This window comes from Hypanus sabinus, chromosome 1, assembly GCF_030144855.1.
Source record: "Hypanus sabinus isolate sHypSab1 chromosome 1, sHypSab1.hap1, whole genome shotgun sequence".
NCBI classification, from domain to species: domain Eukaryota; kingdom Metazoa; phylum Chordata; class Chondrichthyes; order Myliobatiformes; family Dasyatidae; genus Hypanus; species Hypanus sabinus.
This window is the reverse complement of record NC_082706.1, coordinates 200,343,752-200,359,483: the sequence shown is the minus strand read 5'-3', so window position 1 is coordinate 200,359,483 and position 15,732 is coordinate 200,343,752. Positions and strand designations below refer to the sequence as shown.

Here is a 15,732-nt window from a genome sequence, read left to right as displayed (position 1 = left end):
GGCTGCTCAGCACAATCCTCGGACTGTGTTGGTCATTAACACAAATAACGCATTTCACTGCACATTTCCCTCTCCAAAGATGCTGCCCGACCTGCTGAGTTCCTCCAGCATTTTGTGGGTGTGTCGCTCTGGATTTCCAGCACCTGCAGAATCTCTCGTGTTTATGATTTGTTGTTCCATTGTGAAACGGTATTAAGAGTTCAAACGCAATTACGCCGCGGTCACATCTTGCAGCCTTTAATATTCAGAACAATCAAGGACAAAGCGACACAGAAAAAATACCAGACTCCGAATGTTTCCATAATAAAATGCAAGTTTTAATCTTGATAAAACAGCAGGGATTGACCCCACTCAAAGGTCTCATCAGATTATCTTTCTCTATGTACATCGAGGTTCAGCATTGGCAAGCATTCTTCATCTGCTTTCCAAAAACTAAGACCCTGCATAAGAGTACAACTATATATTATAAAATATAACTGCCTTCAAGGCTATATTTTCCACATATAATCAGCCACAGTAAGCTAATTGGGCTTGTTCTCGTGGTCCATGTATGTGAACAATGTTGCCTTGTTAATGATGGTAAATACTTTTTAGAATTATTTTCTATAAACTTTCAAAACAGCTGTTTAAAGTTGCTCACTTTTTATTTATCCAAAAAAAATTATTTTATAAAACAGGTCTTAAATTATCTAAAATATTTTTACAGCACCCTGAAACAAATTAACTGTAAAATATTGAATTATCAAAATAATGCTTTGGAGCTTACCAGCTCCAAAAAACTTTCCAGAAAAGTTCCCCGAAACGTTAGGCTTTCTAAACAACAAGTAGGAATTCTTTAGCTAGAGGGTATTGAATCTGTGTTACTCATTGCCGTAGATAGCTGTGGAGGCCAAGTCATTGGGTGTATTTAAAGTAGAGATTGATAGGTTTTCCATTAGTGAGGACGTCAAAGGATATGGGGAGAAGGCAGGAGAATGGGGATGAGAGAGATAATAAATCAGCCATGACGGAATGGCGGACCAGACTCAATGGGCTAAATGGCCTGATTCTGCGACTATATCTTATGGTCTAATTAACTGGAAAGGAATTTATATGCAGAATTTGTGGACTAAAATAGTGTTTTACAGATCTGGACTGATGCACTGGAAGTCTATAGTTGATTGGGTATGTTTAATGTCTAAAATCATTTTGAGTTTGTGGAATTTCAAAGACGGCCACAGTAAACATCACAGATTCTAACACCAGGGCATCAAGAAACAAAATGCTCAATCGCAAATGTAGCACAGATTCTCAAAAGAACAATAAACACAACCTGATAAAAGACAGAAAGGTAAACACACTAATCCTCTCGCTGTCAGCATCTCAGTACAGGAATGCGAGTCTGAACGAGCTGCCACATACCTTAAATTCTCCTTTTATACAGAGGGCCTGCTTCCCTTCAGGATTAGTGTTTCTACCCTTTAGTTTAGTAAGAGTGCCAAAGGTTACAGGGAGAAGGCAGGAGAGTGGGGGTTAAGAGGGATAATAAATCAACCATGATAGACTCAATGGGCTGAATGGCCTAATTCTGCTTCTATGCCTTATCATCTTTACCATGTCAACTGGGCAACTGCTACACAAGTACATTAAATATGCCCCTCAAATTAACATACTGCTCACAAAGTGACAATTCAGATCGGGCAAGTTTCGCTGTGCACCCCATCCTAAGGGACTGAGCATTTGCATTCATGTTTCAAACGGGCTTCAGGCAGCACCCTTGGTTATCAGGTGCTGCACTAACACCATCAACGCACGTACATTCAAAACACCGACGGGCTTAACAGCCTCACTCAGTTTCTCATCACCAGCATCGCATTAACGTCCCAAATCAGGTTGCGTAGTTGATCCATGATTTGCTTCAGCTGCTGGTTTTTCAGTTTAAGCTTCTGCAAAGAAGAAGATGACACAGATCTGGTTAAATATCTCCTTGGTAACTATAATTTCATAGACGCAGGAGCAGGCCCTTCAGCCCACAATGTTGTGCCACACCAGCTAAAAAGTAAATTTTAAAAAACACACTCAGTGATTGAGGTTCTGCTTCTTCGCCCTGCCGTCTGATTTTGGAATGGACGTTGAAACCAGAAGCACTACTTCACTACTTTTTTATGTCCTTTTTTGCGCGCACACACACGCACGCACGCACAGAGTGATCCTGGGGACTTTGTGAACCCATAGAATTTTCTCTACTTCCGCATAAAAATGACCTAGAACGTGATCAGATCTTCACCGAAGTACTAAAGAGAACCCAATTAAATAAATAACACAAAAATCATTATACGTGTTCTTTTATTTTTGAGAAAAATTACCTAATAATGGCCCTCTACAAATGTTACTTGGAGTCAGGTCCAATCAATGAGATGAGATTGGAGGTGTGGATTGTAGAGGTGGCCTACCCTATAAAAAAGACTCACAAAGTCAGGTTACTGACAGTGCCTGCTCTTCTCAAGAATGATCAAAACTTTCAGAGGACCTTTGAAGAACTGTATTGATGTATGAAGCTTGAAAAGGCTAGAAAAGCATTTCTAAAGACCTTGAGTGTCCATCAGTCCGCAGTAAGAGAAACTGTCTACACATAGAGGAAACTCAGTACTGTTGCTACTCTCCCTGGGAGTGGACATCCTGCAAAGATCACATCGAGAGCACAACGTGCAATGCTGAAGGAGGTGAAAAAACCCCAAGGATAACGGCAAAAGACCTGCAGAAATCCCTAGAACTTGCTAAAGTCTCTGTTCATGAGTCAAATATAAGAATAACGTTGAGCAAGAATGGTGTTCATGGAAGGAGACCATGGAGTAAATCTCTGCTCTCCCCCAAAAAAAGGCTGTACGTCTCAAGTTTGCAAAAGACCACCTGGATGTTCAAGGACGCTTCTGGGACAATGTGCTGTGGACAGAGAAGACAAAAGTTGAATTTTTTGGCAGAAATGCACATTCCTATGTTTGGAGGGAAAAGGGCACTGCTCACCAACACCAGAACCTCATCCCAACTATGAAGCATGGTGGAAGGAGCATCACGGTTTGGGGCTGCTTTGCTGCCTCAGCTTGCAATCGTTGAGGGGACAATGAATTCAAAATTGTATCAAGACATTTTACAGGAGAATGTCGGTGTAGCAGTCCATCACCTGAAGCTTAATTGAAGTTGGATAATGTTACAGACAATGATCCGAAAGTCAAGAGTACATCAATAACAGAATGATTTAAAAAGAAGAAAATTTGTGTTTTGGAATGGCTCAGTCAAGTCCTTAATCCTCAATCCTACAGAATGCTGTGGAAAGACCTAAAGCAAACAGTTCATGCAAGGAGGCCCACTAATATCCCATAGTTGAAGCCATTTTGTATGCAGAAATGGCCTAAAATTCCTCCAAGCTGATGTGCAGGACTGATCAACAGTTACCAGAAATGTTTGGTTGAAGTTATTGCTGTACAAGGGGCACACCAGTTACTGAAAGCAAAGGTTCACATACTTTTTCCAACAAATACATGTAAATATTGGATAATCTTTCTCAATAAATAATTGAACAAGTATAATATATTCATATTATTTATTTAATTGGGTTCTCTTTATCTAGTTCTAGGACGTGTGAAGATCTGATCACATTTTAGGTCAATATTTATGCAGAAGTACAGAAAACTCTACAGGGTTCACAAACTTTCTAGCACCACTGTATAAAACCTATTCACAGATTTTTTCCTATATTATCATATACTGTTGCTGGCAAGTTAACAAATTTCATGACATATGCCAGTGATATTAAACCTGATTCTAATTCCAAAACCTAATCCCTCCTCTCTACACAATGTCAATATTCTTCCATCTTCTTCAATCCACGTGCCCATTTAAAGAACTTAACTGTCATATCACCTTTGCAACTACCCCCCTCACCCTCTGTTATTCGACATTTCTAGCCAGGGAAAAAGATACTCCCTGTTTACTCTATCTATGCCTCTTATAATCTTATTAACCTTGATCAGATTCCCCCCCCTAGCCTCCACTGCTCCAAAGGAAACAACTCAAGCTTTTCAAGCCTCTCATGACAGCACACATCCTCTAGACCAGGCAGCATCCTGGTGAACCTCTTCAGCACACTCTCCAAAGCCTCGACATCCTTCCTAAAGTGGGCAGCCAGAACTGTTTGCAATACTCCAGAGGTGGCCTGAGATTATGGGAATACCATAAGGTTACCATAATCCCATTATGGGGTGTATGGTGTGTCCAGGGAGGGAGAGCATTTCTGGTGAAGGGGCTTGTTGTATCCATTCTGAGGAACTTGATCACCTTTGACCCCCACTGGCCACTCAGCTCTCACCTGTGGCTCTGAGTAGCTGTTTGCATGAGACAGAAACATGCCTCTCCTAGTGTGCAAAGACAGCTCCAACGTACTGGGCACCTGAGATCCACAGTGAGATCCAATGGCCAGGAAGGTGGTACTGCAATGCTCCGTGGAGAGTGAAGGCATGACAAGGCACAGAAGACGTCATGGTCATCCACTCAAACCAGGGAAGATCCCAGTCTGTGATGCTTGCTCCCGGACTCCTGAGGTCGAGAGACTGGAACTGTCCCAGTGCAACAGCTTTTCCACTTTAAAACTCTCTCACACACTTCTCGTCATTGTCGGAAATGACGGACAATCACCAGTGTAATCTCAGTATCACCGATTTCACTGTGGACTCATTGCCCACATGGTAGACGGCACTCCCAGCAAATAATCAACGGGAAACAGTTCCGCACACAATACTCCCCCTGGGATTCTCAGGGGCAGCATGGTAGCATAGCAGTTAGTGTCAGGCTAATACAGGCGCCAGAGGTAAGAGTGGGGTTCAATTCCTGCCACAGTAAGGAATTTGTACGTTCTCCCTACGACCGTGTGGTTTCCACCAGATGCTCTGGTTTCCTCCCACATCCCGAAGATAAGCAGTCAACGTTAGTAAGTTGCCAGCTACCCAGCACAATCTTGGCTGATTTGTTTCGATGCAAAGGATGCATTACATGGAATATTTCCATGTACATATGACAAATAAAGCTAATCTTTTGTAACAATCATTTTATCATTGTAGGATCGTTATGTACAAAGCCAAACACTGGATTTTTCCTGAAGAGTGCAATAATTTCAGTAGTGTTAATAAACTGCAGAAGCTGGGTGAGATTAGAAACAAAGGCCAGGATGTTTGATGACATTAATACGGATTTGTCTCCTTTGCACCATCATCATTCTGAATGCTTGTTCATTTTAAATCACTTTGAAATGTCCATGCTTAGGTGGTGAAAGAAGAATTTATCAAAACATAAAACCATTTGGAATATTCACACTTGTTTCTCCTTTCATTCACACTGTGACCCCCACCCCCATCCGGGCCACGCCCTCTTCTCACTACTACTATCGGGCAGGAGGTACCGGAGCCTCAGGCCACACACCACCAGGTTCCAATCAGACTCCTGAATTGGTGTGGATAGCTTCACTCACCACCACCACTCTGAAATGATCCTACAACCTACAGGCGCACCTTCAAGGATTCTATACAACTTATGTTCCCAGTATTTTTTTATTAGCAGTTTGTGTTCTTTTGCACATCGGTTGTTTGCCAGACTTTGCATGGAGTTTTTCATCGATTCTGTTGTATTTCTTTGTTCTACTGTGGATGCCTACAAGTGTATGAACCTCAGGGTAGCATATTGTGACACGAGTGTATGTTCGTGGTCCTCTGCTTCTGAAGCCCGTCGACTTCAAGGTTTGACAGATGCTCTTCACTGTTGCAGCGTGCAGTTATTTGAGTTACTGTCGCTTTGAACCAGTCTGGTCATTCCCTTCCGACCCTTCTCATTAACAATACGTTTTTGCTCTCAGAACAGACACTCACTGGATGTTTTATGTTTTCGCACCACTCTCTGTAAACTCTAGAGCACAGTACCCCAACCTGGGATCCATGGACCCCTTGTTTAATGGCATCGGTCTACGGCATAAAAAAGACTGGGAACCACTGCTCTAGAGACTGTTGTGCGTGAAAATCCCAGGAGATCAGCAGTTTCTGAGATACTCAAACCACCTCATCTGGCACCAACAATCATTCCACAGTCAAAATCTTTTTCTTCCACATTCTGATGTCTGATATGAACAACAACTGAACCTCTTGACCATGTGCATGCTTTTATGCATTGAGTTGCTGCCACATGATTTGGTGATATTTGCAGTAATGAGCAGATGTACATATGTACCTAATAAAGTGGCCACTGAACGTCTAAGTACTTTGTTAACGAATGTACGTTCATTGATGGCTGGACTCCCAATCTCAATCTACTTTGTTATGATCTTGGACCTTCTTGTTTACCTGCACTGCACTTTCTCTGCAGCTTTTACTTTATTCTTCATTCTGTTACATTTTCTTTAACCTTACTCTACTTCAGTGCACTATCTAATGAATTTAACTGTAGAACCAGTATGTGATACTGGGATTGAAAGGCTTGTCATATGATAAATGTCTGATGGTTCTGGGCTTCTACTCACTGGAATTCAGAAGAACGAGGGGGACCTCATTGAAACCTATCAAATGCTGAAGGCCTCAATGGTGTGGATGTGGAGAAGGTGTTTCCTATGGTGGGAAAGTATAGGACCAGAGGACCCAGCCTCCAGAATAGAGGGGAGATGAAGAGGAAATTCTTTAGCCAGAGAGTGGTGAATCTGTGGAGGTCAAGTCACTGGGTATATTTAAGGCAGAGACTGATAGGTTCTTGATTAGTCAAGGCATGAAGGGATATGGAGAGATGGTAGGAGATTGGGGCTGAGAAGAAATATGTATCAGCCATGATGAAATGGTGGAGCATACCCAATGGGCCAAATGGCATAATTCTAACATAGAAACCCCACAGCACAATACAGGCCCTTTGGCCCACAAAGTTGTGCCGAACATGTCCCTACCTCATAAATTACTAGGCTTACCAAAAGCCCTCTATTTAACTAAGCTTCAAGTACCTAAGCTCCGGACGATGCTGAGGATGTTCTACGAGGCTGTGGTGGCCAGTGCTATCATGTTTGCTGTTGTGTGCTGGGGCAGCAGGCTGAGGGCAGCAGACACCAACAGAATCAACAAACTCATTCGTAAGGCCAGTGATGTTGTGGGGGTGGAACTGGACTCTCTGATGGTGGTGTCTGAAAAGAGGATGCTGTCCAAGTTGCATCCCATCTTGGACAATGTCTCCCATCCACTCCATAATGTACTGGTTAGGCACAGGAGGACATCCAGCCAGAGACTCATTCCACCGAGATGTAACACTAAGCGTCATAGGAAGTCATTCCTGCCTGTTTCCATCAAACTTTACAACTCCTCCCTCGGAGTGTCAGACTCTGTGGAGTAGTGGAATCTGAGCCAATAGGCTAGTGCTGGACTTATTTCCACTTGGCATGATTAACTTATTATTATTTAATTATTTATGGTTTATATTGCTATATTTCTACACTATTCTTGGTTGGTGCAGCTGTAACGAAACCCAATTTCCCTCCGGATCAATAATGACGGTCGGTCTGTCTGTCTACCTAAAAGCCTCGTAAAATACCCTATCTTATCTACCTCCAACACTGTTGCCGGCAGCCATTCCACACACTCACCACACTCTGAGTGAAAAACTTACCCCTGACATCTCCTCTGTACCTACTCCACAGCACCTTAAATCTGTGTCCTTTTGGGGCAACCACTTCAGCCCTGGGAAAAAGCCTCTGACTATCCACACGATCAATGCCTCTCAACATCTTATACACCTCTATCAGGTCACCTCTCATCCTCCCTTCACTCCACAGAGAAAAGGCCAAGTTCACTCAACCTATTCTCATAAGGCACGCTCCCCAATCCAGACAACATCCTTGTAAATCTCCTCTGCACCCTTTCTATGGCTTCCACATCCTTCCTGTAGTGAGGCGACCAGAATTGAGCACAGTACTCCAAGTGGGGTCTGACCAGGGTCCTATATAGCTGCAACATTAGCTCTCAGCTCCTAAATTCAATTCCACAATTGATGAAGGCCAATACACCGTATGTCTTCTTAACCACAGAGTCAAACTGCACAGGTTCTGCTCCTATATCTTATGTTCTTATAACAAACCAATTCTAAATATGGTCTATGTTATTTAAATATGATCTAATTGTGCAAAACAAATCCAGCTACTTGATAATGAAGAGGCACCTCAATCTACATTGGGTCTCCCCGATGCAGTGGAGGCCGCACTGGGAGCCACCAGATATTGTAGGTAACCCCAACAGACTCACAGGTGAAATGTTGCCCCAGCTGGAAGGACTGTTTGGGGACTGTCTGCAGTTTACAGACCCTGAAGATTCTGTAGATGCTGGAAATTACACACCCAAAATGCCTGAGGAACGCAGCAGGTCAGACAGCACCTTTGGAGGGAAATCAGCTGGAAAGGAAGGGAACAGAAGGCAAAATAAGAAGATGGGGGAGGGGGAGGAGAACAAGCTGGTAGGTGACAGGTGAAGCCAAGTGAGGGAGAAGGTGGGTTGGTGTGGGTGAAGTGAGAAGCTGGGGTTGGGGGTGGGAGGTGATAAGTTCTGAAGAGGAATGAAAATGCAATTTCAGACCAAAATGTTGACTCTTCCATCGGGAAGCAGATTTAAAAGTCCCCCAGCACAATACATTGGAGTCTTCTCCTCACTATCTACCTTGTAACAACACTGCACTTCCTTGTTTACCAGAATTACACTTTATCTGTAGCTGTAACACTTCATTCTGATATTGTTTGACCCCGTTCTCCCTCAATACACTGAGTAATCATCTGATCTGTGTAACAGTATGCAAGACAAGTTTTCATTATATCTCAATACATGCAACAATAATAAACCATTTTCAATTCCAATTCCTCTCTCTCGACCTGATAAGCTTTTCCCAACAGATTCTGTGTTGTTCTACATTCTGGCATCAGCAGTATCTCATGTCTCCTTTTAAAATTTTATTTTCTTTTAGATGTCAGATAAAACCATAGACTCATTAGTTACACAGTCAGATAAAACTAGCACAAAACCAGGCCCTTCAGCCCATCCAATCTACACTGAACCATTTGAACTGCCTACTCCCACTGACCTTCACTGGGAACATAGCCCTCCATACCCCTACCATCCATGTATCTATCCAAACCTCTCTTAAATGTTCAAACCAGAATTATATCCACCACTTGTGCAGGCCACTCCTTCCACACTCTCATGACCCTCTGAGTGAAGAAGTCCCCCTCATATTCTCCTTAAGTTTTTCACCTTTCACCTTTAATCCATGACCTCTAGTTATAGTCCCACCCAAACTCAGTGAGAAAAGCCTGCTTGCATTTAGCCTAACTGTAAGCCCCATAATTTTATATACCTCTATCTAATCTCCTCTCAGTCTTCTACATGTAACTCCCTGGGTCGCCTCAGGCTCGCTCAGCTCGTTCTTGTCTAGGGGGAGCAGCCTTCGGCCCCGCCAAACTGGGTAATCAGCTGGTGTGGATGCTGTGTGATGTCCCCGCCTCGCCCAAAAACAGACAGTACACCATATGCAATTAAATGAGTACAATTTATAAAGGTTACTATAACTAAGTGATTAATAACGATACAGTATATATGAAGAGAAAATTAAAGAAAAGGCGCCAAACTTATCAAAGTCCAAACCACTTCGTGCACAGCTGTTGGAGCTCAATTTCTGAAGTCTTCTGGCCACCATTCGATCCCCTCCGAACTCCTCGACTCGCAGCTCAGGACCCTCCGAACTCCTCGACTCCAAACAGCTCAGGACCCTCCGAGTGGTCAACCAAGCACATCTAGCTTCATTCCCCCCCCCCCCCCTTGGAGAATCTCCCGGCCTCGGACCCCCCTTTGGGGTCCGATCCTCGCCAGCTTAGAGCATTGCGTCCTCTCTCTCGACCCCCTCGCGCCGATCTGCCCAAAAGCCCGTCAACAAAAGCTTACAGACTCAGAAGAAAGAACATTAATCCCCATTTGGTTTACAAAGGAATACCATTCTCGTTATCAGTAAATTAGCATTCCTGCTAGTTAACAAAAAGAAACCCTTTCCCAACAGTAACAAAGAAAAAAGAAGAAACCCCCTTTACATACATTCCATGGAATAAAGTCCTAACCTATTCAATCTTTCCTTATAACTCAGGTCCCCTGGTACCAGCAATATCCTTGTAAGTGTTATCTGTACTCTTTCAACCTTACTTACACCCTCCCTGCAGGTAGGTGACCAAAACTGCACACAATACTCCAAATTAGGCCTCACCAACATCTTATACAACTTCAACATAACATCCCAAATTAATAAACTGACAGATTGGTATATGCTTTCACATATGTAATGAACTCAGGTCTCCTTCTGGTTCAACTGATTTCCATTATGCACATTTTAAACCATCTATCAAACAAGGACCATGTCCCCACTGTTAAACACATCTACACCGTGCACTGTTGCAGGAAAGGACCCCCACCATCCAGGCCACGTTCTCTTCTTACTGCTGCCATCGGGAAAAAGGCACAGGAGCCTCGGGATTCACACCACCAGGTTCAGGAACAATCATCGCCCGTCAACCATTTATGCTTTTGACCCAGAGGGGATAACACTCACCCCAGTATTGAACTGTTCCCACAACCCATGGACTCATTTTCAAGGACTCTTCATCCCTGAAGGACACTTCGGCCCTCTTTCCCAGGGCTGAAATGGCTAACACGAGGGGGCATAGTTTTAAGGTGCTTGGAAGTAAGTGCAGAGGAGATGTCGGGGTAACTTCTTCTTACTCAGAGAGTAGTGAGTGCATGGAATGGGCTGTCGGTGGCGGCGGTGGAGATGGAAACGATAGGGTCTTTTAAGAGACTCCTGCATGGCTACACGGAGCTTAGAAAAATAGAGATCTATGGGTAAGCCTAGGTAGTTCTAAGTTAGGGACATGTTCGGAACAGCTTTGTGGGCCGAAGGGCCTGTATTGTGCTGTAGGTTTTCTTTCTTTTTCAATCTTTTTATTATTGTTATTAATATCAACAAAATACAATTGATATATAGGTAATGGGATTACAAACATACACATTTCCATTGCACATGAAAGAATACATAAGCAATGATTACAGTATAAATGAGTATTCCCAAATCATGGATGATGCAGTATATAGATGAACAAGGTAAATCTGGGTATATCATAATATACAATAAAAAAACAGAAAAAAAGAAAAGAAAAAAATTATTATGCAAAAAAAACTAAACTAATACTCTAATAGCTAATAAAGAAAAAAAAGCAAAAAAGAAAAAGAGAGAAAGAAAAACTGGAAAAAGAAAAAAAAAGGGCTGTTTATAATATCTCACAAGAATACATAATCATCAGTGTCATCAACTCCGATCCTCTCAACATATATAAAATTAAAACTGGAAAATCAAATAGGCTTGAAACAGGGTCATATTACATCATATGAAAATATTGAATAAATGGTCTCCATATCTTTTCAAATTTAATATAAGTATCAAATACACCACTTCTAATTTTTTCTAAATTTAAACATAACATAGTTTGAGAAAACCAATGAAATACAGTGGGAGGATTAATTTCCTTCCAAATCAGCAAAATAGATCTTCTAGCCATTAGAGTAAGAAACGCAATCAATCGACAGGCGGAAGAAGATAAATGAAGTGAGTCCATCATTTTCAAAATTGCGGTAATAGGATGGGGTTGTAAATCAATGTTCAATACCGCAGAGATAATATTAAAAATATCTTTCCAATATTTTTTCAAAAGCGGACACGACCAGAACATATGAGTTAAAGACGCTATTTCAGATTGACATCTATCACAAATAGGATTTATATAAGAATAAAAATGAGCCAATTTATCCTTGGACATATGGGCCCTGTGTACGACCTTAAACTGTATTAATGTATGTTTGGCACATATAGATGATGTATGTTTTTTATGTTTCTAAGTTTTCTGTCCAATGTTCTCGGTATTTATTGCTTTTTTCCCTTTATTTTATTTTTATTCTTTTTATACTTGCACAGTTTTTTAGTCTTTGGCACATTGTCTGTCTTGTTTGTGTGCAGTTAATTCTATTGTGCTTCTATGTATTTACTCTGAAGGCCCACAAGAAAATGGATCTCACAGTTGGAAATGATAACATATATGCACTTTGATAATAAATTCACTTTGAACTCTGAATTTACCCTTTCCTTGTTGTTTTGATTCTTGGCCTACACTATATTCCATCTGCCACTTCTTTGCCCATTCTCCCAATCTGTCTAAGTCTTTCTGCAGACTCCCAGCTTCCTCAACACTACTTGCCCCTCCACCTATCTTCATATCGTCTGCAAACTTGGCCACAAATTATTAACATAACTTCAGCCTCACTACATTTTTTGGCAATATTTTACGCATTCTGCTCTGATTAAAAGGCAAAGATTAGCTTTATTTGTCACGCATGCATCAAAACATCGAAACATACAGTGAAACGAGTCGTTTGCATCAATGACCAAGACAACCCGAGGATGTGCCGGGGGCAGCCCGCAAGCGTCGCCATGGCATGCTCATAAATCACCATCTAACCATACGTCTGTGATACTGGGGAGAAACTGAAGCACCCAGAAGAAATCCAACATGATCACGGGGAAAAAGAACAAACTCCTTACATACAATGGCAATCAGTTTGATCGTTGAACGCTGGTGCTGTAAAGTGATCGCGCTAACAACTAAGGTTCAAAAGTTCAAAGCACATTTTAATACCTAAGTCTGTATAGACATAGAAATGTAGAAAATCTACAGTACATTACAGGCCCTTCGGCCCACAATGTTGTGCCAATCATGTAACCTATTCTAGAAACTACCTCGAATTTCCCTAGCGCAGAGCCCTCTACTTTTCTAAGCTCCATGTACCTATCTAAGAGTCTCTTAAAGACCCTATTGCATCCACCTCCACCACTGTCGCTGGCAGTGCATTCCATGCACCCACTTTATAATTATACAACCTTGAGATTCATCTCCTTACAGGCAGTCACAAAACAAAGAACTCCAATGGAACCCATTAAAAACATAGGACGACCAAACATCCAGTGTGCTGAGAGAAAAAACAAACTGTGTAAACAGTGATCAGAACTAAAGTTCACAAAGCCAGGCATCTCTGCGGCCGATTCAGAAATCCACTAGTTGCAGGCTATGGCGTCAGTTTAGCACAGAGATGAGTGAACCCCGCAGAGCAGCAAGTCGAACCTGCCCATCTCTCACCTTCGACACCGACATCCCAGGTCATTCCTTACCCTCTGGCTTGGGCTTTGCCACCTCAACTCGGCCACGACTCAACCTTTCCAATTTGGCTCGGTTCCTAATCGATCAAACCTCAGATCTTTTCTCACCTCAAACACACTGCGTCCATCCTGCCCTGGCGAGATTCCCGCCACACCACAACGATACCAGACCATACACTGTTTGCAACGACAGTTTATCAGAAAAAGTGTGAATAACAAAGTTTTTACTTGCTTTCTTTGTTTCATTAGCCACCAGCAAGTCGCACCATCCTTATTTATGCATTTATTTATTGAGATACAGCACAGAATTGGCCATTCCAGCCCTTTGAGCCATGCTGTCCAGCAAACCAATTTAACCCTAGCCCAGTCACATGACAATTTACAACGACCAATTAACCTACCAACTGGATTCATGTTCTGGTACCTTTAACTATCCTTTAGTCACATCTAGATCACTTCTGTTGCTTTTTTTCTCCTTTAAAAATGGGTTGTACTGTTTGTAAACTTCAGTGCATTTTTAAAATTTTTACTCACACGTACGTGAATGTTTTAATCTGATTCCCCAAATCCACGAGAACAAAATCACACTTCATGCCTTCAAACCTTGTGCTATATATATCGTTAAGACTTGCTTCAGACTGAAGTAAATCACTTTCAACTTATATGCACTGTGGAATTCTACTGCATTAGGGTCAATTCTTCCCTTAACTATCAGCTAATTAACCCTTTCTCGTTACACTACACTAGATCTTAAATAGCTAGTTCCCAAACAAAAACAAAATCAAACACTATTTACAAGCTATGTAATTTATATACAAGTAGAACGCTTTTGATCCACAGAGTTGAGTACAATATCATGGACAGGAAGGCATTGGCTAATATGAGCTTTATTGTCATACAGAAGAACAGCTCAGAAACACGCCCTTCGGTCCATCGAATCCATGCCAAAACCATTTAAACTGCCTACTCCCATTGACCTGCACCAGAAGCATAGACCTCCATACCCCCAGTGCCCATCGAAACTTCTCTTAAACATTGAAATCGAGCTCACAAATCTCTTAAATATCCCTGAAGCATCTGCCTCCACCAACAATCCCAGCAGTGCTTTGAAGAAGGGTTTAAATTAGCTCAGCAGGGAAATGGGAATCCGAGAAGTTATAGTCAAAGAACACCTTAGCAGAGAAACAAGCTCTTCAGCCCATCTACTCTATGCTGAGCTGTTATTCTGCTGGTCCCATCAAAATGCAGCTGGACCATAGCCTTCCATACCCCTCTCATCCATGTACTTATCCAAGCTTCTCTTAAATGCCATCAAACCCTCATTCACCACTTGCGCTGGTAAACTTTTCACCTTTCACCGTTAACCCATGACCTCTGGTTGTAGTCCCACCCAACCTATGTGGAAAAAGCCCTGCTTGCACTTACCCTATCCATACCTCTATCAAATCTTCCCTCGATCTTCGAGGAGAGATCATACTTTTAAAGTGATAGGAGGAAAGTATAGGGGAGGATATCAGAGGTAGGTTTCTCTTTTTTTTACACACACGGAGAGTTCTGAGTGCGTGGACTGCGCTTGCTAGGGATGGTGGTAGAGGCTGAGGGGCCACAGCAGCGTAACATTATTTCTATGCCAGCGATCAGGGTTCAATTCCTGCTGCTGTCTGTAAGGAGTTTGTATGTTCTCCCAGCGACCGCCTCGGCTTCCTCCCATATTCCAAAGACGTATGGGGCTAGGGTTAGCAAGTATGTTGTGTTGGTTCTGTGTTGACACTTGCAGGCTGCACCCAACACATATTTGGACGGTGGTGGTCGTTGACACAAATCACATATTTCACTCTGTACAACACACACAAAATGCTGGAGGAATTCAGCAAGTCAGGCAGCGTCTATGGAGAAGAGTACAGCCCACGTTTTGGGCGCAGACCCTTTGGCAGAACTTGTATTTCAATACTTCAATGTGACAAATAAAGTTAATCTTGATCTTTAAAACAACAGGGACATTTAGAAGCCTCTAGGACACATGGATCATACAAAAGTGGAAGGCCATGTGGGAGGGAATGGTTAAAATAGGTTAAAGGGTCTGCACAACATATGGGGGCTGAATGGTCTGTACTGTGTTGTAATGTTCTGTTATAGTGTAAAGATGTCACAAGTGCAGGAACAAAAGGAGCTGTTTGGTGTATTAATTCCTGTGAGTAACCGCACCAAAATCTGTGGTTAGACACCCACAACATTTGCATTCTTTGAGTGACACATTTTTCAGTTTTACAAAGTGGAAGTGAGAACAGAGATCACAATGAGTGTACAAAAGGCTTTTGAAACCCCACGCTCAGAGCTCTTAGAGTGGTAAATAAAAGATATGATGGTTCCTTAAGGTTGTTATAGCCAGGGGTGGTAATGGGGATAAACTCCCACTACCTATAAGATGCTCCCAATGGCATGTATATCAAA

At 42.2% G+C, this 15,732-nt stretch overlaps 1 protein-coding gene across 3 annotated transcripts in view; it reads right to left on the bottom strand.

The window, feature by feature from the left end:
* Positions 1-295: 295 nt before the first annotated feature.
* The window catches only part of LOC132401859 (mediator of RNA polymerase II transcription subunit 30-like), a 109,373-nt gene continuing 93,936 nt past the window's right edge, over positions 296-15,732 (bottom strand). For all 3 annotated transcript variants that reach the window (XM_059984167.1, XM_059984158.1, XM_059984148.1), the window contains one exon: positions 296-1,925. In XM_059984167.1, coding sequence (XP_059840150.1) covers positions 1,830-1,925 — 96 coding nt within the window. In that variant the 3' untranslated portion in view covers positions 296-1,829. The remainder of the gene's footprint in view (positions 1,926-15,732) is intronic.